This window comes from Kogia breviceps, chromosome 5 (genome assembly GCF_026419965.1).
Source record: "Kogia breviceps isolate mKogBre1 chromosome 5, mKogBre1 haplotype 1, whole genome shotgun sequence".
NCBI classification, from domain to species: Eukaryota; Metazoa; Chordata; class Mammalia; order Artiodactyla; family Physeteridae; genus Kogia; species Kogia breviceps.
The window spans coordinates 53,068,387-53,090,824 of record NC_081314.1 but is presented as its reverse complement, the minus strand read 5'-3'; the positions used below and the strand labels follow the sequence as shown (position 1 = coordinate 53,090,824).

The following is a 22,438-nucleotide window of genomic DNA, read 5'->3' as shown; positions in this document are numbered from 1 at the left end:
CACATAATTCATGGTGCCATTGGACATATCATTTTGTATAATCAGATTGCCACTTTAATAGTTTTAATGAGAAACTTCTTTATGTCATCAATTATTGGCTGCCAGATAAAAAATGTTAAGCTAAGTGCTTCAGACTCAGTTGATGATATCTTGCCTGCTGAAATGTTTTTACAAATACTAACTTTATTTGACGAGAGAGATAACTACATTTTTTGGTAGGAGCTAGGGAATTGTGTCTAAATATTAGTTTGCGTCAGTATAAAGTTAATAGCCCCTTGGGGACTGGAAGGGGGTGAAATGACTTCCTTTTCCAGACATCTGGCTGCAGATACCATCAACAACTACAATATATGTAAATAAAAATTACTGTTCCATAGGAAAAAAGCTGTCATTTACTGATCAGAGATTAGCCTATGACATTAATAGGACAGAGGGCAATACGTTTTTAAAATATATGATGTGATTTTTCCTCCTTTTTTCCCCCATTCTCAGCAAATGTCCTCTTCATTGTAGTACACATTGTTCCCCCTTCATTGGTTTCCTCATAGTTGAAAAGTACATCTAGCTAGATTCTGTTTCATTTATCCCAATTCATCTTGATTTTTAAAATACCAAGTCAGACTTTAAAATGAATGTCAAAACTTACCACTTCTACAAAATGCATGTTATTCCAAGAGGAGTATCATATGAGTCAGCCGGGATAGCTAGAGAAAGTTGAGGTTTGGATCCATACATTAGAGAAAGCTCATCTTAATCCAACACCTTAATCCAAGATATGGATCAGGGCTGATTGTTGGTCACAGAATGGCTAAACTACCCCAACTAGCAGACATCTAAGTCACTTTTTAAAAAAATTAATTTTATTGGAGTCTAGTTGATTTATAATGCTTTATTAGTTTCAGGTGTACAGCAAAGTGAATCAGTTATACATATACATATATCCCCTCTTTTTTAGATTCTTTTCCCATATACGTCATTACAGAGTATTGAGTAGAGTTCCCTGTGCTATACAGTAGGTTCTTATTAATCTATTTTATACATAATAGTGTCTATATGTCACAATGTAAGTCACTTCTAACTGTCCTAATGGAGAAACTTACTCTTTTCAGCTGATGTCAAGTGCTGTGAGAGCAAATCTTTGGAAGAGGAGAGGAAGGCTTCAGTGATGGCTTTTATGTTGTTTCGGGGGTTGCTCGCTGGAAAGAAAGTGGAGAGGGGGTGTGTGTCTGCATGTGTGGTGTTAATAGCTACCCTCAGCTCACTTCACATCTTTCTTCTCTCCTTCTTCCCCACTCTAACTTAATCCTCTTTTCCTTTGACACCCCAAGCCAAAGGTGGGGGGTGGCTTATAAGAGAGGCGCTTGGGTAACCCCTATTCTTTTTCTCATTATCTTTAAGAATGTTGTTATTTAGTCATCAAGTCCATACTATATTTTGTTATTTCTTAATGCTTTTCCCAAATTGAAACAGTTGGAGGTAAAGTAATCACAGTGATCTTCCTTTAGAAGGAGCTATTAGCAGCTACTAAAGCAAGACACATTTCTCAACAGCCAATTGCTCTTAAATAACTTGAAGGACTTGTAGTTTATATGTGCTGGAGATGAAAGCCGAGAATAATGATAGTCATGAGTAAGCTATTTTCCATATAAAAGGAAAGTGTTTCTACAAGATGTATGGCCCCCGGAATCTGAGTGTATCGGCAGAGCGGACACTCAAATGATTTAAAACCACTAGATAATGAAACTTTACTCAAATATTAAATGTACATAAATAAAACATTTATAATCATCACCCATGCACTTAACTATTTTTCCCAATAAATATATGCTATCATGCCCCTTACCCCTGCTTGTTGCTGCTAATCAGCTTGAAGACCAGAGGTCATTTATCACTCAGACAATTTATTCCATGGAGGGTGGAATATCAAAATGATTTTCTGCAAGGAACAATTAGAAGGAATAACTGCAAATAAAATAGTATCATAAAATATTTCTGGATTGATTTTTAATAAATAAAATCCAAAGTAATATGAAAATGCTAATGCTCTGGTTAGAGGGGGATAATGACCATATTCAGCAGGGACAGAGTTTCCTCCAACCTCTATGAGCAGCAGATCATTTTATATCTCTGCCCTGTGATCAGTATGTGTCAAAATCCTTCATCGTGACAAATGTGCTGTCCACTTGCATCTGTGGAGAATGTTTTAGCAGCTGAGTGATTATGAATCAAACCCCTGAGCTTATAGCCCCTACCGCCTCCCAGTGCGTTCACATTTGTCGTCTGACAAGTAAATGTATCTTGACTTTCCTCTGAGATTTTTTTGTACCGTGTTTGATGAAAGACATTTGGCAAATTGGCAGTGGTACCCTGTACATTGCAATTTGTAGCTAGCATTAGGAGTCCGGGCATGAAATGAGAGGGCAGGCTCCAGGATAAAGGGAAAAGAAAGAAAGCTAACTACAACATGAATAGTCATTTGAAGAATCAAACATACAATATTCCCTTTGTAAGAAGAGAATCATGTTTAGGCCATTCGGTTAAGATTTTGCTCCAGTTTAAGAAGTCAGTGGTATTCTGTCTGGCTGTGTGTCCACGGAGTATAAATTTTGTTAATTTTCTTTTTTTTGTATGAATGTTGCCTTTTATTTTTAACCTGAACTCATAATAAATTAGACCTCCAACTCTGTCTTACCATCTTATCAACAAAAGAATCTTTTTCTTGGGTTGATCAGTTGCTTGAATGTATAGTTGTTAACATTTTTAATCCTTGCATGGGGTCTTCTGGTTTACCGCCCCAGCCTTTGGAGAAACATACAGAGTGCGTACAGAATGCAAACACCTTTTAAACAGCTTTGTGAGTTCTCCAGTGGCATAGTGCCCTGAGAACCAAATAAACAATGGGTGAGTTGATTTTACAAGATGGCCTGAGAGTTTGCTTTTTCTTCTTAAAAATTCAGTAGTAAGCAGCTTCCAAATAAAATGTGAGCATGGGGGAAACAACATTTTGGGAGGGTTGAAGGAAAGATGAGAGAGTCGTCTAACTATAGACAGTAATGATCAAGCTGCCTTTGAAAGTAAATGCCACCTTCTATTTATGACTCTGTTGAATATGTGTGCAGGTAGACAAAAACTTGAAGATTATAAGCAAAATAAATTAGACTATTTGAGGGGAAGAACCAGGCAGGATAGTTTTTCTTCAAGAATACTGCTCTAAGAGTTTGGTCATACTTATAATGCCCATGCCAGGTTATGTGATATTATGATAATATATCATGAACTGTCATTTCAACTTAATCTTTGTCCAGGACAAATGAATATTTCACCAAAATTCTTTGTACATAATCCCACTTAAAAATCTAGTATATCCAGTTATTAATTTAACATAAAGCACTGTTTACACATTTAATTTTTTCTCTCTGCATTACATACATTTGGCTAAAGCTATAACTTTGGAACACCTGATGTTTTTCATGCTGTGAGTTCTTTTCATGGGACTCCCTACTTCCTATGGTTTTTATTACCTAGACAAGGCATACAGGATCTCTTGCTATAATTTCCAGTTTACTATTTTTTTTACTGTTTATTCAGAAATCTCACAGACTGAGAAGATGGTGGACTTGTGTCCCAAAGAACCATCTTGCCAGAGTTAGATTCAAGCTTCTTTTATACTAAAAAGGGAGGGAGTAAAGTCAAATATTTCCTGGTTCCAGTCAGCCTCTGGAGGGGATGTATTAATTTCTTCCTTCCTGCAGTCATTCACAGGTGGGCCTGGTGATTGTTGATAGCATGATACTAATGCTGTCTCTTAATTTAATAAAAAATTTAACGGTTTTATTCTCTCTCATGTATTTCATTGCTCAGTTGTATATCAAATTATTACAAAATGGTCTAACTAAGGGCTTATGGAAAAGTTCACTTGGCACTTTGTAAGCTTGATTCTACCTTTGTTATCTTTAAGATCAATGAATTCTCTCATTTGTTTAATATTGGGACACTACAATCTCTTTCTACAGCCCCTTGCATTCAGCAGATTTGATGCTTCCCTCTGATTAATCAGTTCTTGGTTTGCTAGAGATGATTACAGAAGGAAGGATGTCTGCCCCATCCTTCATGATCTTGTGCTTTTGCCTTTCAGATGTCAGCTATTGAAAACATGGCAGAGAAGCTGGAGAGCTTCAGTGCCCTGAAACCTGAGGCCAGTGAACTTCTACAGTCGGTTCCCTCCATGTTCAACTTCAGAGCTCCTCCCAACGCCCTGCCAGAGAACCTCCTACGGAAAGGAAAGGAACGCTATACCTGCAGGTAACTGCAAAGTTAATCATGGCCTGCTTTCCAAAAATCTCCCCTCTGATTTCAAAAGGCCCTGCTGTTTGTTTTGGAAATTATTCTTGATTGGATGATTAATAACAACCATGATAGATCTCAAGCACTTCAAAGTATTCTTTATTTAGTGAGATATAAAAATAGTGGTTTAAAAATTATTATTAAATGAAAATTTTAACACAGGCCATTTGGTTGTGATAAATGAGGTTGGAAATGGTCCAAATGCTATCTACTTGTTTCACTTTGATATTTATGAATTTTCTTTCACAGTTAATTATTTTCATCCAAAGGTATAATACTACTGTCCTCAAGCTTATAGTTATTAATTGTCATGACATTGAAGAATAAGGCTATTAATGAAGGACAAATAAGGTCGATAAGTGAAGAAAACTTGTTAATAAGTTTCTTGTTACTCATCAGTAGTACAGTAAAGCTCTTTTTTGGTTTCTGTTTTCTTTTTTAATAAATCATACTTACAATTTCTGAATTGTCTTCAGAAATTTGCGGCATCTGACTCAGGCATATCAATTTATCTGCTGTTTGGAAAATGTGTCACTTTCTTTCCAGAAAAGCTTTTATAGGAGCATACCTTGATGGATGAGGTCTTAGAATCTTGTCTGATCTGATACCACTCAATGTACAGAGAGTTGTCACTGTGCCTAACATGTAAAATGAGTTGAAACATTTGAAATCTGTTTATATCAACCCAGAATCACAGGCTCTTGTCATTTTTTTATCCCCTTGTCTGGTTCAGTTTTGTGAATGTAAAGATACAGAGTTAATAAAAGAGGATCATAGGGGTCATCAAAACTCAAGTCTGTTTTCATAAACTGCTTGCTTATGCATGAGCAAATTCAACCGGATCTCATAACGCAGTCTTTATTTGTAGAGTTATTTATATCTGTAGAATGGCTTTGTTGCAAATTTTAAATACCAAAGACATGTGAGTTCCATGCAAGATTAATTAATTCAGGAATAAGCATCTGGCTTCTATGCAGCTTGAGTGGAATACAGTCAATTGTGCTGACTTTCTCTTATAAACATCTTTTCATAATAGATACTGTGGCAAGATTTTTCCAAGATCTGCGAACCTAACACGGCACTTGAGAACCCACACAGGAGAGCAACCTTACAGGTTTGACAATGATTTTTACTAAATATCTTGATAAATATTGTAATAAAGTAGGCTCATTGCCAGAATTTTAAAAGAGGCTGTTTTCGTGAATGTCTGAATGTATGTCTGTTCAATTTTGAGTCAAAGAGTTAACTAATGGCTGGGGTTCAAACTTAGAAGAGTCCTAATTTCTTGAATCATCTTCTTATATCTCAGTTTAAAAGTTCGAGCAGTGTCTAGTATAGAATAAGCATTTAAGAACTGTTAGCCCTTTTTATAATTAAGTGCTCTTTCTCGTCAGTGATTCATGCCATTTTAATTGACAATAATCATAATCTTGCAGCCTCCCTTTTCCAAGCCTTAAATCTCTGCTAGGAATTAACAACCCGGATATATCTTTGTTTTCCCAGTACAGCTAAGTCAATGTCTACAGGTCCCATTAGGAGGTTTAAAGAATAAATTTTAAACCTGGAGAGGAGGAAGAAAGGGAGCTAGGGGTAGAACAGATAAAATAGAATATATTATAGGATGGGAGCAATTCTGTCAACAATTTCTCAAGGGCTTCTTAGCTTATTCTCTTAAGTGTCAAAATCAGCCATATGACACATGGCACCTGTGTTTAATTTTAATATTATTGTTTACTAACAAATGAAACTAACCACCATTCTCCATTCCAGTTTTAAAATATCACCTACATTGTTGAATGTGTAATGCCTTGCACACAGTATTAGGTACTCATGGATATTTCTTCAAAGAATTAATGTTATTTATCTTAAGTAATATCGTAATTTTATTCTGCTTTGAAATTCTTAAGCATTGCATATGTGTAAAATTATTTTTGTCTGAATGCTTTTGTCATTAAAATAAATAAATTATCAGCTGATAATAAATTATCAGTCTGATATATTATCAGTCTGATAATAAATTATCAGACTTTTTTACTTACGAGGATAAGAAAACGGGCAGACCAATGTTCATTTGAAGATTGTTCAAATTTTAGGAGAAATTTTAGGAGAAAACTGGAGGGACTTAAACTCAGAAAATAATAAAGTATTTTCTTAAATTCTTTGCTTTCCTACATGTTTTGTAAATCACTAATCATAAGTGATATTTATAAGTGACTTTATATGTGATAGAATGTGCTTAATATAGTAGGTCTCAGAGAGATATAAAAATGGGAAGTGTTAGATGATTTCCCTTTTTTGAGAAAATGTCATATCCAAGGAATTCTGCTTAAGTGGAGGAAAGATTTCCACACTTACATTTTGTTATGGCCAAGGGTCTGGTATGCAACTATGATACCATGCTCATTTTACTCTTTTTTTGTACCTGAATTCAGTGGTTTCATTCTACCCTGTAAATGGTGCTCTTATTCTACGTATATTTTAAAAAACGCAAACCAGAATTTTTCATAGCTGAAGACCTGAAACAGTTATTTGTCCAGCTCTTCTGTTTTACAAGTAAAAAAATTTAGATCCACAAATGCTAATTGCCTTCTGTAAAGTCTGGTATTAATAGACCCCAAATTAAAACCCAGTTCTGGAACTCTCAAATCAGCGTTTTTGATCTCATACCGTGATCTTAAAGGCTCCCTTGACCCCTGTGTTTACATCCAGTAACCAGGAAGGCTTAATCGTGTATGCTCATGAGTGTGTTATGTACTCCTCTTTAGAATTTCTGAAACTTAGGCTCTGAATTGAGCTGTTTCTTGACCACCAACTAATTTACTGGAATAGAATGGAATGCTTATTATTTAGGAGCACTCAGACATTTGGCCAAGATATCAGCAGAGGAAAGATACAAAGTAACAGATGGGTCTTGGTTAAAACTTCCTTATTGACTGATTATATTAGAGTGGATGATATTTATTGGATTTACAGCTTCTGTGCCTATAAGCAGACAGTTGGAAGCGTGTCAAAGACAAAATCTCTCTTCCTCATGATTTGTGCAGAAAATATTTTCTAAAATGTTTGATGGGAGTGTAAGTTTTCTCTATCAGTGTTTCCTAGGTTACTCTGCTTAGGACAGCACAACTGTGCTAACTGTACCGTGGTTCTCATTGCAGTAGGCCTTGGAAGTTCAAAGAAAGCCAAGAGTCCATATATATTTTTTTCAAAAGCAGAGGCTTAAATATTACAACTACTATCAATGTGAGATTTTACCCATTTTAAAATTAATATTATTAATTTAAATTTGAGGAACCTCATGATGCCAGAATGGTTTTTTAGGAGGGAAATTAAATCAGCCCTTGAGTTGGTTTACTGATACTATGACAAAGTAACTAGTTTAACAGATTTATTACCCCACTGAACTAACTAGACATCTGGCATCATGTAGAGACAGCCATAAAGCCCAAACACTTTGAATGGAGTGGGGTAGTTTCTGATGTAGAGTCCCTCGAACTGCTGAGTCTGCATTCAGAAGTGGGAGAAGGGCCCTTCACACACAGATGAATGAGTTTGGGAATTTTGGGCTCCTAAGTCAGAAATTTTCACTTGAAAGTTATCTAGAGAAAGTTGATTTCTCCTTTTACGCAACACATGTACAAAAAAATCATATAAACAGACAATGCACTCTTTAAAATGCCAGAGGAGAAAATTTTGTCAGTTATCACTCTTCTTCCTCACCATAAGAGCTGGTGGGAAGGGGAGAGGGTGGGAGGTTACATTTTTATTTTGTGACTGAAGGAGAACTTCAGTAATTCATGAATTTTTTATCTTAAATATCATGGAAGGCAGAAACAATTAGCCAGGAAATAATATGTGCTTTCCTGAAAAAACTGACCTGGTTCAGAACTGCCACAGACTCTAGGAAAAATAAAAGTAGAAAACTGGGGGGAATCCAGAGAGAGGGGGTTAGCAAAGACCTTGTGTTTTTATCCGAAAAGGAGAATTTAGTGGTACTCTCTCTTTTGTGACGGTTTAAAAGTTAACACAGTAAAGGCTTTGGGGGCCCCTAATAACTATAGATTATGAAAATCAGTATCATTGGTATCAGACTAGACTATTCCATTGGCCCAGTTTTAAGAGTTTGGAACCTTTATTGTTATTTTGGAGAGGATAACAGAATTTCTCCTTCAGGATTAGCAATTGAGAAAGTGAATTTACTAAGAAATTATTTAATCAGGCTCAGAAGTTTTGAATTTAAAAATGATCTTTTTACTTTTCTTGAACAATATGTGAATCTGTTTCATGTTTGTTTACAGAAGATCTAATTGTATTGTCCTAAGCAGAAGATAAAACAAAACTACTATTTCTTAATATTTTTAATTTTGTGAGCTTTACTTGAAATATTAGAACTGATTATCTTCATAAACTTGTGATTTTATTATGGTGTTTTATGAAGTATTATGGTTTTTTATGAAGTCATGAAAACCTTTAATGCAGTCAAAGTCTGTTTATTGGAATTGAAATTTTGGCTGTGTGGATAGTAATCTTCTCTACAGTGTTGTTTTATGGGTGATAATTTTGGAGATCTGGTTTGCTTGTCTTGAGAAATATCTTTTGATTTGCTTGCGAATATTTGTTCTGTGTTTGTTTTTCAGATGCAAGTACTGTGACAGGTCATTCAGCATATCTTCTAACCTGCAGCGGCATGTTCGCAACATCCACAATAAGGAGAAGCCCTTTAAGTGTCACTTATGTGATAGGTGTTTTGGTCAACAAACCAACTTAGACAGACACCTAAAGAAGCACGAGAATGGGAACATGTCTGGTAGGTCATCAATTGTGTTTTGAGGAGGAGACGGTAGCTTATTTTTCTTATTTTAAAAGACAGCTGTGATCATTCTTTCATTCCACTTTGACACGAGAATCAGATCCTGTTGGGCAAATTTGCAGCACGTTAACCTTGAGATTTTTGAATGAAGTGAATGATATGATCGTTGAATAATATACAACTCGGAGCATTAGTTGGATGATTTTATTTTCTCCTGGATTCACCTCAGTGGGCAATCTCAAGCAAAGAGAACCATGACCCGAACTCACCGGAGACTGATGAACCAAGATTTCCTAAATTGCAGAGAACAATCTTTCCATCTGTTGGCACAGAATGTGGCCCCCAGCCTGGCAGGATGACCACAGTGGAGCCCCAGAATACCACGCTCTGAGTATTAACCTAGAAACCATGGCTGCTTTTGCAGAAGGCCTGCAGTTCAGAGGACCTCTTCAGGGGACCTCGTTTAGAGATGAGTGATAGAAGACTGTCAACATGATCAGAGTAGCCCGTAGCAAATGATAGTGGTGTGTGGTTTTGGTCACAAATGCCAATGTAGAGTTAAGTTTAAAGTGGCAAAAAACTAGCCTTCCCTTAATACAGAAGTACCAGTGCCTAGTTAGCAGAAGACATGGTAGGTTTTCTTGCCTTTGGCTTCTAATACTTAGATAATAAACCATTAATGAATGTTTAGCAGCTGGCATATGTGTGTGAAACCAACTTATGTAGCCATAATTTGTTTCTAGAGAATTAAGGAAATGACTTAGAAGTGAGGAGAGGGGTTGTGCATGCAGCTCCTGAAAAGGATTTTAAGAACAGAGAAAAGTTGGGTTTATACAAACTAGTAATCTTTACTGAAGGAAATTATTTTATTATTAATCCGTCCTCTGTTGTACAGGCACATTGCTTATGATTTTGAATGAACTATATACTGTTTGTTTCCCTTAAAGCCAAAAATCTAATGATCATGGTTTTAAAATATTGGATTTTAGAGGCAGAAGTCTAATCCAATACACAAAAGTGCCTACACTTTCTTACAGTATACTACTATAATTTTTCTAGTCAAAATTATTTCAGAAAATAAATAAGTTAAAGATATAATGTGTCAAATTTGAATACTTGTTTTTTGGTCCAGGTTATAACTTCGTTAAGCTGAGGGGTGTTCTAACCTCTTGTTTTTGTCATCTAGACTATTGTGATGAACTATTAAACTGTAGATATTTTGTGGGCACGCTAAACAGCATGAAGCAAATGTTAGTATAAAGTTTGACCACGTGTTATAAAGTGTTTATTATTTATAAATTTATGGAAACTTTAGAATAATCTGTGATACAGGTATTTTGATTCTAATTTTATAGGTAAGGAAGCTGACAATCATTCTGTAATCCACAGACTCAGTATTGTCCTCTCAATACTATACCACAACTGTCTCTCGACTGATGTGTTCTGAGTCTACCCACAGCTTAATCCACCAAATCAAAATGCAGTACTTCCAGCATGTGTTCAGTCTTTATTTGATAACACACTTTAGCACAGGGGCAATAAATACATATTGACTGCAAACAGGTATACAGTTTCTTCTGCAGAATGTATGTAAGACCTCTCTATACTTTGCCTCACCCCATATTCTCATTCTACAAATTAAAATGTTCCCATGTCACAGTGGGAAAAGGAGGAAGCTAGTGGGAGAAATGGCATCTTTGGGTGACTGTATCTCATTATTTCAACGGTTCAAGATAGTCCCCATTACTCACTGGCATGGGTACTGCGGTAAAATTGGGAAGACCTTGACCTCCTAAAGTTATCATTATTAATATTTGAAAAAGCCTGTTTTAGGAAACAACACTGATCAAATGAAGAAGGTATGAGTTTCAAAATAAGTTGCCCTATAAATAATAGTCTTTTTCACAAAAGGCTTTCTCTCCCCTCAGGTACGGCCACATCGTCGCCTCATTCTGAACTGGAAAGTACAGGTGCGATTCTCGATGACAAGGAAGATGCTTACTTCACAGAAATTCGAAATTTCATTGGGAATAGCAACCATAGCAGCCAGTCTCCCAGGAACACAGAAGAGAGGTAAAGCTTGTTTTTCCTCTTTAAAGTCGATGATTTCACAAATGAACGTTTTCAAATACATTTGCAGTGCTCACTCTTGTGACACTACTTTACTTCTGCCACCAATGGCTGGTATTTATTTAGTGCAGATTAAACATCCAATGGTCTTCTAAGCACTTTATATTATTAGTTAACTTAATTACCCTAAGAACCCTATGAGATAGCGACTACTGTTATATAATTTTATCAGTGCAGGAATGGAGACATCAAAGGTTAAATAACTTGCCCAACGTCACATAAGTAATAAACGGGATTCAACTGGGTTCTGTGGTTCCAGAGCCCAGGCTTTTACCACCGTTCTGTTCTGCCTCTCTTGATAGCTAATTAGAATATTTTATCAAAACTCTCCAACTAGAAGGGAAAGCCACCACAGGGGTTCAGTTGAATCACTGGCTAACAGTGATTACTATTATAGATCATATGATATATAATGTATACAGAGAGTATATGACTATATATATTATATGACTATATATATATCTATATGTAGCTGTATATATTTATACATACCTGTAGATATTTACATATAAAATACTTATTGAATGTCATCCAAATATCTTTTTAGAAACCGTTTGTGACTTCTGAATAAGATTCTATCCCTTCCTTATATGCTCTCAGGTGCATCCTCATTTAATTCTGGCATGTTTGTTTCGGTGGGTATAATCATCCTTGTTTTTAATGACTTGGTGCACTGGCTCGCTCTTATCATTATCAACATCAAGCACATATGGCTTAATTCATATAGAAAAACTTTTAATGCTGCTGATATTACTTACCTAGTATTTTACATTTTATGTGATGTAAATGAAACATTATTTTACCCAAACTACTGGGTTTAACTTTTCTGCTCTATAAGTTACAATTAAATATCTGGTATTGAGAACTGTGCTGTTCTGAATAAAACTATCCAATGGCCTATTAAATTAGGATGCTGCAATGTACATTTTAATGTAACAGGAAATTAATGAAAGTTCCATGACTTTTTATCATGCAAGTGTTATTGTTAGTGTTCTCTAGTTTTGATGCTATTAAAAGTCAAAGTTAATTGTTTTAGGTACTTTTTTCCATTAAGGCAAGTATCAAATAAACATTATTTTCCAAGATAACATAAAAGTATATGACCACTCTGTTCTTCAACTTGTATAAAATTGTTTCTAAGGGAACAAGGAGAGAATATCTGCTATTGCATGACTCTTCCCAGCCTCTCAGAAGTCTGATAAAACTATAACTTTGTGCAGTTGGATGTCTTTCCCTCTGCTTGCCCGTGTGTGTGTGTGTGTGTGTGTGTGTGTGTGTGTGTGTGTGTGTGTGTGAGAGAGAGAGAGAGAGAGAGAGAGAGAGAGAGAGAGAGAGAGAGAGAGAGAGAGGGAGAGAGAGAGAGAGGTGAGGCAGATATCAGAAGTACAAAGTACTAAGGACAAGTAAGAAAGACAGTCATGATCTTTTGATAATTTTGACATTTTGTTAATGATAGTTACATGATACAAATAAGAAATAGTGAACAAAAAGCACCATTTGTGTTCTGAGACTCCTATTCAGATTTCGAGCCCTTAGCCGGAGATTTGTGAACCATAAAGCAGCAACATCTGGCTTCAACATGTCTAAACAGCATAGAAGTAAGAAGACTGAGTCATCCAACTTTTCTCCCCTCAACTCCTATCAGACTACTTTTGATGAATAATTTAACCCCCATAAATTGCCACATTTGAAAGCATAATTAACAAATAGATTTTCTTAATCACGTTGGCTTTGTTACTTTTGGTTTTCATCCATGCACTCTTTTGTTCTTTTACTTTTTCTTTCATTTCTTTAAAACAACAATTTCAATCCATTCAAGCTAGCAATTTGGCAGTGTAACTGGAAACTAATAATTTATGTCTGTGCAAAACATGTTTTCATCATTCTTTGATAAAAGAGGTTAAGAGACGGATTGTATAAAAAAACTTAACGATGATATGACTTTTTCTGGTCAAGTGAATTTTTACTGTGTGCATCTGTCACATCCACAATTGTTTTATTTATGGATTTTTTTGCCCTAAGAAATCTAAGTATTAAATTATACTCATTTTTTTTAAATGTGGGAAAGTGATGGGGGTCTATCGCTGATACCTGATTTTCCATAATCTGAAAAATAGTCACATTAAATGTGAAAATTGTACATGACTGTAACAATAATTTAGCAGTCTCGGCAAGTTTTCTGAATTAGTAAATAGGTAAAGGAGCAGGACAAAATTGAAAGATTCTGAATGGCCCAGGAATCAGGACACCTGGATGCCTAGGATGATTTAATTTCTAACAAGCTTTCTGTATTTGGGCAAGTGCCTTAACTTCCCTGATCATATATCTTTAAAAGGAGGAAGTTAGGAGGAGAGATTCAAAATATTTATAATTGTTTTATAACAGTTTCAACTTTAAGATCTTGCAATGAAACTTAAATTCAAGTTACACATATTTTAATATTTACTTTAAAGCCTGAAAAGCTTATCCTAGTTTCATAAATGCCCTCATAAGTTTTAAACGGGGACTTCTATGTTATTAAGTTTTTTTTATAATTAAACTTTCGAATCACATATCGCAATCCTTGGCACCACAGACTAAAGTATTACAGATGGCTTTTAAAATATAATAGTCTTCTTTTGCATCATTATGTTATACACACTTGCTAAGTAAGCTTCAAAAGATATTTGTACAATTACATTTTTATATCATCTCCCACCCCAGTGTTATCCTGGGAAACAAGGAATTTTTTTACATTCAGGTCATCCAGGATAATTTGAACAAAGTACGAATAAATGAGCACTCAAACACTTTCAAGTCTCAGTAGAGTGTTTAAGTGCCATATACCCACCAATGTCACCTAGAAATAGCAAATACTGGTTAGTCCTTGACAGCTACTTTAACATTTTCTTTGAACACTTAGATTCACTTGAAGCATGTGTATTGAAGCTTTGGCAATGTTGCTCGGGGGTATGAGTTTTCCAGAAATCTATTCTTTTAAATAGTGCATACTTATATGATAATTAGGTAACTTTACTTAGAGAAAACCTTTGTGTGCTTTTTATATCATATATAACAATATCATTTATCAAGCAAAGGCCTGATAAGAAATAGGAGACTGAGATTGTTTTCCCAGTTCGACCAGAGGATCTATTTATAATCTGAATAATCACACAATTATTTTTTTCCCTTCATTTTCTCATTTGTGAGGTTACATTGTTTTCCCATGGTTGCCATAAAGCATCAACAATAAAAAATTTGCTCTAGAAATGGTGAAAATTAAATTGTTGCTAGGAAGACGTGATAATAGAGCTAACTGCACGTTTAAAAATGATACCAGTAATTGAACCTCTTTCTTTTTTATGCTTTTGAAAGAATGAATGGCAGTCACTTTAAAGATGAAAAGGCTTTGGTGACCAGTCAAAATTCAGACTTACTGGATGATGAAGAGGTGGAAGACGAGGTGTTGTTAGATGAGGAGGATGAAGACAATGATATTACTGGGAAAACAGGAAAGGAACCAGGGACAAGTCATTTACATGAAGGAAACCATGAGGATGACTATGAAGACACTAGCGCCCTGGAGATGAGTTGCAAGACGTCCCCAATGAGGTGAGAAGCAAGAGTAGATTCACATAGGGTTACAATCACTGCAGCTCTGTTCTTCCATTAGTGCACTATTCCAGGTGATAAGCGGTTTGCGAGCAATAAATTATAAAAACTAACCTTGAATTAGCAAGGCATCCACAGTGGATTAATTTTTAAAAGATGGAAACAAAGTGGCCATCAACATAATCCGCAAGCATAAAAATACATCAGTGTTTGTGGAACTCTGATTAACCTGAGGAAGGAAGGGTAAATGAAAGCTACACAAGTACACAATCACTTATTTAGACTCTACCTATTTCTACTCAAAGAAGAATAGAGATTTCAACATTATCTAATTTATTCAATTCATCTGGTGTGTTATTATTCAAATATTATTGAGATAAATTTCACTTTACTTGATATATTTGGAATCTATATAGATGATAGATATTTAAATGGAAAAAATTAGCTCAATAGTTAAATTGATGGGAATATTATATTTTCATATGGATAATTGGTGTCAAACAAGTATAATCGTAACTGGCTTTATTTTAAATAGAAATTATAAACATATGAATTCTGTCTCCACTGCATTGCTGACTTCCCATATCATTGACTTTAATTCTTTATCTCAAATATACTCTTGCTTTAGTCATGAAAAATCTTAAAAGAAATATATTTATAAGATAGAATATTTGTAAGCTTTTTAAAGAACCCAAGAATTGATGCAGGCTACTTTCTACTGCAAATATAATATGTTTGACAAGTGTATAGACTCAAATGAAAAGTGATTTGGTTGGATATCAAACTGAAAAAGAAAAAAAAAACCCTCTGTGCTTTCCCATTGGTTCATTTTAGGTATAAAGAGGAAGAATATAAAACTGGACTTTCTGCTCTAGATCATATAAGGCACTTCACAGATAGCCTCAAAATGAGGAAAATGGAAGATAATCAATATATTGAAGCTGAGGTGTCTTCTTTCAGTGCTTCCCATGTGCCAGAGGAACTTAAACAGCCGTTACACAGAAAGTCCAAATCACAGGTACATACTTTCCTGCAGTATAGCATCCTTATGACATTGTGCCTTTGACACCAAAGGCAGATACTCTTTGCAATGTTCTAGAATCTGAGCAGGCTCAGATGCTTTACTCAAAACATTCAAATCTTTGTCTATGACCGAATCCAAAATAGTCAAGCCCTACAGCAATTAATGTGACTGGATTCTGCACAGAAATGTCTGTGTCAAACCCTGACCTCCAATAATCTTCCCTTTCCTTTGCAATTACCTTACCTTTGTATAGATGGTCCATAATGTTTGCTTGCGCCTATTTGTATATTACTTCAGAATTATTTTCTAATGCTTCGTGTCTATAATTTTTGTCAACCTAAATGTGTTTTGAGATTTTTGGAAAGTGAATTCTGTCCTCTACTTTTGTTTCTTACTGTACATAATTAATAAACAAGTCATCTAATGATAGAATTTAGGAGTAAACAGAGGGTCAGAGATGAAATGAATTGCCAAAAGTCTGTAGCAACTTAATGGCAAACCTGGAAATAAACCTTATCAATTTTTATTGAATGAATGAATGAATGAATGAGTGGTACCCAAGTTCATTGAGGTCTATAGCAATCTATCAGCACTATGGTAACCAAAATAAATCCATTTAAGGATCTATAAATACCATTGAACAGTCCCTCAGTTCCTTTTTCACAAAAAAGAGAAGTCAGTCCTTTCTACTTGACATCTGCACTCAACCAGGTTGTTTATTCAGGTCCGTTTTAAAGAAAGAAAAAAATAAACTTTCTGTTGTTATATCTGTTGGTCACTTTGGTCTAATTGTTTGATCCAGAGTTCATTTTAGAGGTGGCCTGATATATCAAACAATGTGACCATATTAACTCCTACATTTGGAAATTTCTTATTTGGATGAGATGTTTTGCACTGGTCTTAACAGCAAATGTGGTCATATCGCAACTAAAGTGGGGAAAACATTACTCCAGTGGGATAGTACAAATTTGAAAATGTCAGTAAAGTCGATAAAAAGTCTTAAGATATCATGTATGGTAATAGGCCAAATAAATGTTCATTCTGAATTGAAGTGAAAGCACCCAGTCTCAACTCTGGAGTTGCCTAGCTCCATGAGCTTGAGAACATCACTTCACAACTGTGGGTATCATTTCCTCATTGTAAAGTGGGGTGAGTGGAGAAGATGTCTAATATGCCTTCCTGCTCTATCAGTGAATGAGGATAAAAATGAATTTTTCATTTTCTAACGTTAAAAGTAAACCAGCCAGAGTAGACGTCTCACTTTCACGTGGAGACAGCCATAAGAAATGTCTAATATATTTTGTTAACTCTTGATTTCCCGTTATTCCTTGCTAGTGGATCAGAGAAACTGGGGGAGCCAGCTTTACTTTCTTTTTCTAAAATTTCTTTTAATTATTCCACCCCAAATTATGACATTATAAGGCACAATACCTGAAAATTCCTGAAACTGTCACAGTGATAGAAAGCAAAGGGTCCTGGGAACTTAAAGATAATAGAAATGATGTATTTCAGTACCAGCATTTTGATATATAAAGTCCTGGCCCAGCTGGGCTAACAATTACCTTCACAAGAAATACTTGCATTTTGCAATTTTAGCTCATATTTTTATTGTTACTTGAGAATGTCATATATATATCAATCTGAAGATGGTCATGCCTTTTTGCAAATTGACTTTGTTTCATGAGACTTTATTCATTCATTCAGTTGTCATTAACTGTCAGTTATGTGCTCAGCACTGATCCTTGTGCATGAAAATGTTTATTTCCTTCGATTACCTAAAGGTAGACATTCCATATTTATCATTTTCTAGAATCTGAATAGATTCAGATGCTTTACTCAAAACTCATATATTTACTCTGTGATTTTTATAGTGATTGAATCCAAAATAGTTGACCAATACAACAGTGGCTGCCTTCTGTATGGAGTTTTCCCTGAAAAATCCTATCCTACAAAAATTAGTTTCATGATAACAGGTACTATTACCTCAGGGACACTAAGCTAAGCACTTTATGTAAGTTAGTGCTTCCGGTTCCTCCACAACCATTGGAGCTAAGTTTTTATTATTATTATCCACATCTCATGTGAGGCAAGTAACCTTGAAAGATTAAGCAACTTGCCAAAGGTCATGCAGCTAGCTGAATAGAGGCAGGTTAAAAGCCAGGATTGAAACTCAGGATTTCGGGACTTCCTTGGTGGCGCACTGGTTAAGAATCCTACTGCCAATGTAGGGGAGATGGGTTCAAGCCCTGGTCTGGGAAGATCCCACATGCCTCAGAGCAACTAAGCCCACCAGCCACAGCTACTGAAGCCCACGCACCTAGAGCCCGTGCTCTGCAACAAGAGAAGCCACCGCAATGATAAGCCCGTGCACCGCAAGGAAGAGTAGCCTCCACTCGCCGCAACTAGAGAAAGCCCGCGCGCAACAACAAAGACCCAACGCAGGCAAAAATAAATTTTAAAAAACCTCAGGATTTAAAAATTTTCTCTTGTAATCCCTTTTATTTTTCTGCATATCAGAATGAGTTAAAAAAAAATGAGTTTTGTTAAAACCATTTCAGAATAGTGTTCATCTTGATCTCTAAATGTGGGTATGTAATTGGAATAAAGTTCAATGCTCACTTCACCCACACTTTAAACCCTACAAAGGACAAAGACTCTGTTATTTATCCTTGATTCCCTGGGACCTAGCACAGTGCCTGGCATAGAGTAGATGCTTAAGAAATATTTGTAACATGTCTGCTGAGATTTTGTAGAGGTCCAGAAGGCAAATAGCATACATAAAAGTCAAATGTGTACATTGAGAGCAATGACCCAGCAAATCAAAATCAGTCTGGGAGAGCAGATTTTCTAACTGAATGCCATGATTACGGAAGAAACCACAGACCGGCCACATGTCTCAGCACGACTCCCAGAGATGAAATTCTGCTTAACAACGGAGGCATTTTGTCTTTGTTTACCGACGGTGGAATGTCTTTGGCAGGACTTTAATGATTCCTCTTCAGCAGCATTTTGACAAGCAAGTTTAGCAGTGGATGAGACCAACAAATTCAACAGTGAAAAGTTCACTCCTAAGTCAAGACCAAACATTTCATTTGAATATTTTACTTGGCAGCAAATGGGGAGATTCTCTGAACAGTTATTTTAGACTTTGACGTGATAATAAGGAAGAAAGAGCACTTCTTCACAGAGCACCCCTGTGCACCTTCTGCTGGCAGATACTGGAGCACAGGGGTTAGAACTTTGTTGGGTCTTGTGTTTTGTTTCATTTTTTGGTAGAACCGACTTGATTTACCTCGACTTTCAAGGTCTTTGAGTGTCAGCATTGAATACTTCAAGCGTGGAGGGGAAGTGGACAAAGCATTCAAAGCTGGGCAGAAATGTTTTACTTATGCCTCCTCCCCTGTAGGTGAGTGACTTTGGGCGAGTCATTTCACCTTCAGTGCTCTCAATTATCCAGTGCAGGAGTCCGTGGGACTGTTTCCTCTGGACCACAGTACTGTCAAGGCAGGCCTGTCTCTCATTTGTATTTGCAGTTTCAGTTGTAAGCATTCAGTAATATTGTGGGTGAGTTGAACATGTGCATAAACAGTGGATGCACGGTTATTATAGTTATATGGTCGGGGAAGCACATGACTCCTGTTTCTTAATGGGGGCACTGTTGTCATTCTAGATTGGGTCATTGATTTTTTTGTTCTGCAGATTGTGTCACTTTTGTGGCCCCGAGGCAATGAAGGCCAGCAGTAACTCCATGTCATTCATTATAACACAAGAAAATGTCCCGCACTCTTCCAAACACACCCATGAGGGATGCTCCTTCTCGGGGTCCCTTCTCTTTGTAACATTCACCAAGGATATCCTTCGAACGAAAAGTGATGTTTTTCAAATGCCATTTACCGAGTCTCTCCTTTTTACCTCAGGCATATGCTATGATGTTGTCATTGTCCGACAAGGAGACCCTCCATTCTTCATCCCACAATTCTTCCAACGTGTGGCACAGTATGGCCAGGGCTGCGGCGGAATCCAGTGCTATCCAGTCCATAAGCCACGTATGACATTCCCAAGGTCGACCAGAATGGGACCAAGTCCAACGGTAGCATGGCTCTTTCACATAGGACTCTTTAAAAGACTGCTGAGCAGAATGCCTTATAAACCTGAAGGGTCACTCATGTAAAGTCTGGGGACCTTAAACTGAATGATTTAAAAAAAAAAAAAAAAAAAAGAAAGAAAGAAAGAAAAAGAAACTATTTATTCTCGATATTTTGTTTTGCACAGCAAAGGCAGCTGCTGACTTCTGGAGGATCAATGCGACTTAAAATGATTCAATAAAAATGAAAAACTTGCTGGTCAGAAGGCGTCTTCTCGTTCACCTTGCCCCTGGGAGTGGGTGGGTGAGCGGAGCAGTTAAGATGGCAGCATTGATACGAATGAACACTCCATAGAAACTGAATTCTTTTTTGTACAAGATCACCTGACACATGATTGGGAACAGTTGCTTTTAATTACAGATTTAATTTTCTTGCTTTGTTAAAGTTTTATGTAATTTAACCCTTCGAAGACAGAAGTAGTTGGATGAAATGCACACTTGATTATTATAGAAACTGATAACAGGGAGTATTTTTTTCCCATTAACTTTTGCCTTCTTTAAGTACATTGTTTAAAACGAGGGAACAAGGGTATGTGTATATTGTAAACTATGGATGTTCAATGCTCAAAGAGGTTAAGTCAGTGAAGTGACCTGTTCATCACCAGTACCGCTGTACCACTACGCTAATAGAAGGTTTGCCAAATCCTTGTAATAACATCTTAATTTTAGACAATCATGTCACTGTTTTTTAATGTTTAATTTTTTGTGTGTGTTGCGTGTATCATGTATTTATTTGTTGGCAAACTATCGTTTGTTGATTTAAATAGCACTGTTCCAGTCAGCCACTACTTTCTGATGTCCGAGGCACACCCCTTTTTGAATTTCAAGGACCAAGGTGACTCGACCTGTGTATGGGAGTGCCAAATGGTGTTTGGCTTTTCTTAACATTCCTTTTTTTGTTGTTGTTTTGTTTTCCTTCTTAATGAGCTAAATACGAATAGATGCAACTTAGTTTTTGTAATACTGAAATTGATTCAATTGTATAAACGATTATAATTTCTTTCATGAAAGCATGATTCTTCTGATTAAAAACTGTACCCCATATTTTATGCTGTTTGTCTGCAAGCTTGTGCGTTGTTATGTTCATGTTAATCCTATTTGTAAAATGAAGTGTTCCAGACCTTATGTTAAAAGAGAGACGTAAATAACAGACTGTATTCAGTTATTTTGCCCTTTATCGAGGAACCAGATTTGTTTTCTTTTTGTTTGTAATCTCATTTTGAAATAATCGGCAAGTTGAGGTACTTTCTTCCAATGCTTTGTACAATATAAACTGTTATGCCTTTCAGTGCATTACTATGGGAGGAGCAACTAAAAAATAAAGACTTACAAAAATGGTTATTTTTCCCACAGTGTGGTATTTTCCCTTCTCATGAAACTTTGGTTTCCCTTTGGGATCCAGTGATTTAAAGATACGCTGTCTGGGACTTTGATGCCCTAATAGATACATGGAATGTAGAGCATGTGTGTATAGTTTTGAGATGACATGAAGGATAGCCCTTGGCCCAGAGGGACTTGGACTGTCTCCCACTCATTGCTCTGGACTTTCTCCATGTGGTACAAAGTCAGGGCTCAGGTGCAACACTACATGGTCCTTGGGATCACCCCATGTCTGCAGTACCCGTTTTAGTTAGGACAGAGCAACCTACAGTTTTTCTTCTCGATTTTACCTAGTGCCTGCCAAAAGGTGTTCTGTTTCTTATTTTTGTTTTTAATTACCCAAATACTGTTCATTGATTCCCAAAGGGGTGGGGACCCTTTAACTTTTCTATGATCATTTTAAGTCTTTGTCCACGTGCAAAGTATCATATTTTCATGGTTAGAATCAGAGGGTAGATTTGATTTTGAGTTTTCTTTCTCTACCAAAAAACCCCACAAAAACTGCATATTGCTACAAATTCTTCAAAATAATCATTTAGCAGTTGCTCCGTATTCCATCAGGTTTGATCTACTATGATGTCTTTAACCATTCAGATTTTGTTAAAAATTTATGTTTTCTGCTTTTCACTAGTGTAAGCAATGGTATTTTAATTTTTATGCAGGTAATTGCTTGTGCGTGTTCATATATGGACACACAGGGTTGGAATGTGAGGAGTGGTATTTCCATACAATAAATTCACTGGTGGGGGAGCCATTATGAACATTCTTTTGCACCTTAAATATAATGCCAACTGTTTTAGAATATGGTTATTTCAACTTGGCCAGCTGTAGAGGTTTGAACAAGGTCTGCATATTAAATAAGTATGACACGTGGAAGTAGATCCAGACTAATTTCTCCATTTGTTTATTTATTCATTCTTAGCCAAAATGCCAGATACAGGGAAACCTCCTCACATCCTTTCTAAATGTCAATAGTATAAGAATTAAATATGTGAGGTATAAATATTGATTTTTA

The 22,438-nt window shown here is 36.1% G+C and overlaps 1 protein-coding gene across 21 annotated transcripts in view; it reads left to right on the top strand.

The window, feature by feature from the left end:
* The window catches only part of MECOM (MDS1 and EVI1 complex locus), a 572,749-nt gene extending 551,367 nt beyond the window's left edge, over nucleotides 1-21,382 (top strand). For 18 of the 21 annotated variants that reach the window (XM_059065058.2, XM_067033979.1, XM_059065052.2 and 15 more), the window contains 7 exons: nucleotides 4,136-4,302; nucleotides 5,381-5,458; nucleotides 8,982-9,151; nucleotides 11,083-11,227; nucleotides 14,639-14,875; nucleotides 15,710-15,893; nucleotides 19,817-21,382. In XM_059065058.2, coding sequence (XP_058921041.1) covers nucleotides 4,136-4,302; nucleotides 5,381-5,458; nucleotides 8,982-9,151; nucleotides 11,083-11,227; nucleotides 14,639-14,875; nucleotides 15,710-15,893; nucleotides 19,817-19,951 — 1,116 coding nt within the window. In that variant the 3' untranslated portion in view covers nucleotides 19,952-21,382. The remainder of the gene's footprint in view (nucleotides 1-4,135; nucleotides 4,303-5,380; nucleotides 5,459-8,981; nucleotides 9,152-11,082; nucleotides 11,228-14,638; nucleotides 14,876-15,709; nucleotides 15,894-19,816) is intronic. The other 3 variants (XM_067033981.1, XM_067033968.1, XM_059065053.2) reach the window with 1 other exon arrangement.
* The last annotated feature ends 1,056 nt before the right edge of the window (nucleotides 21,383-22,438 follow it).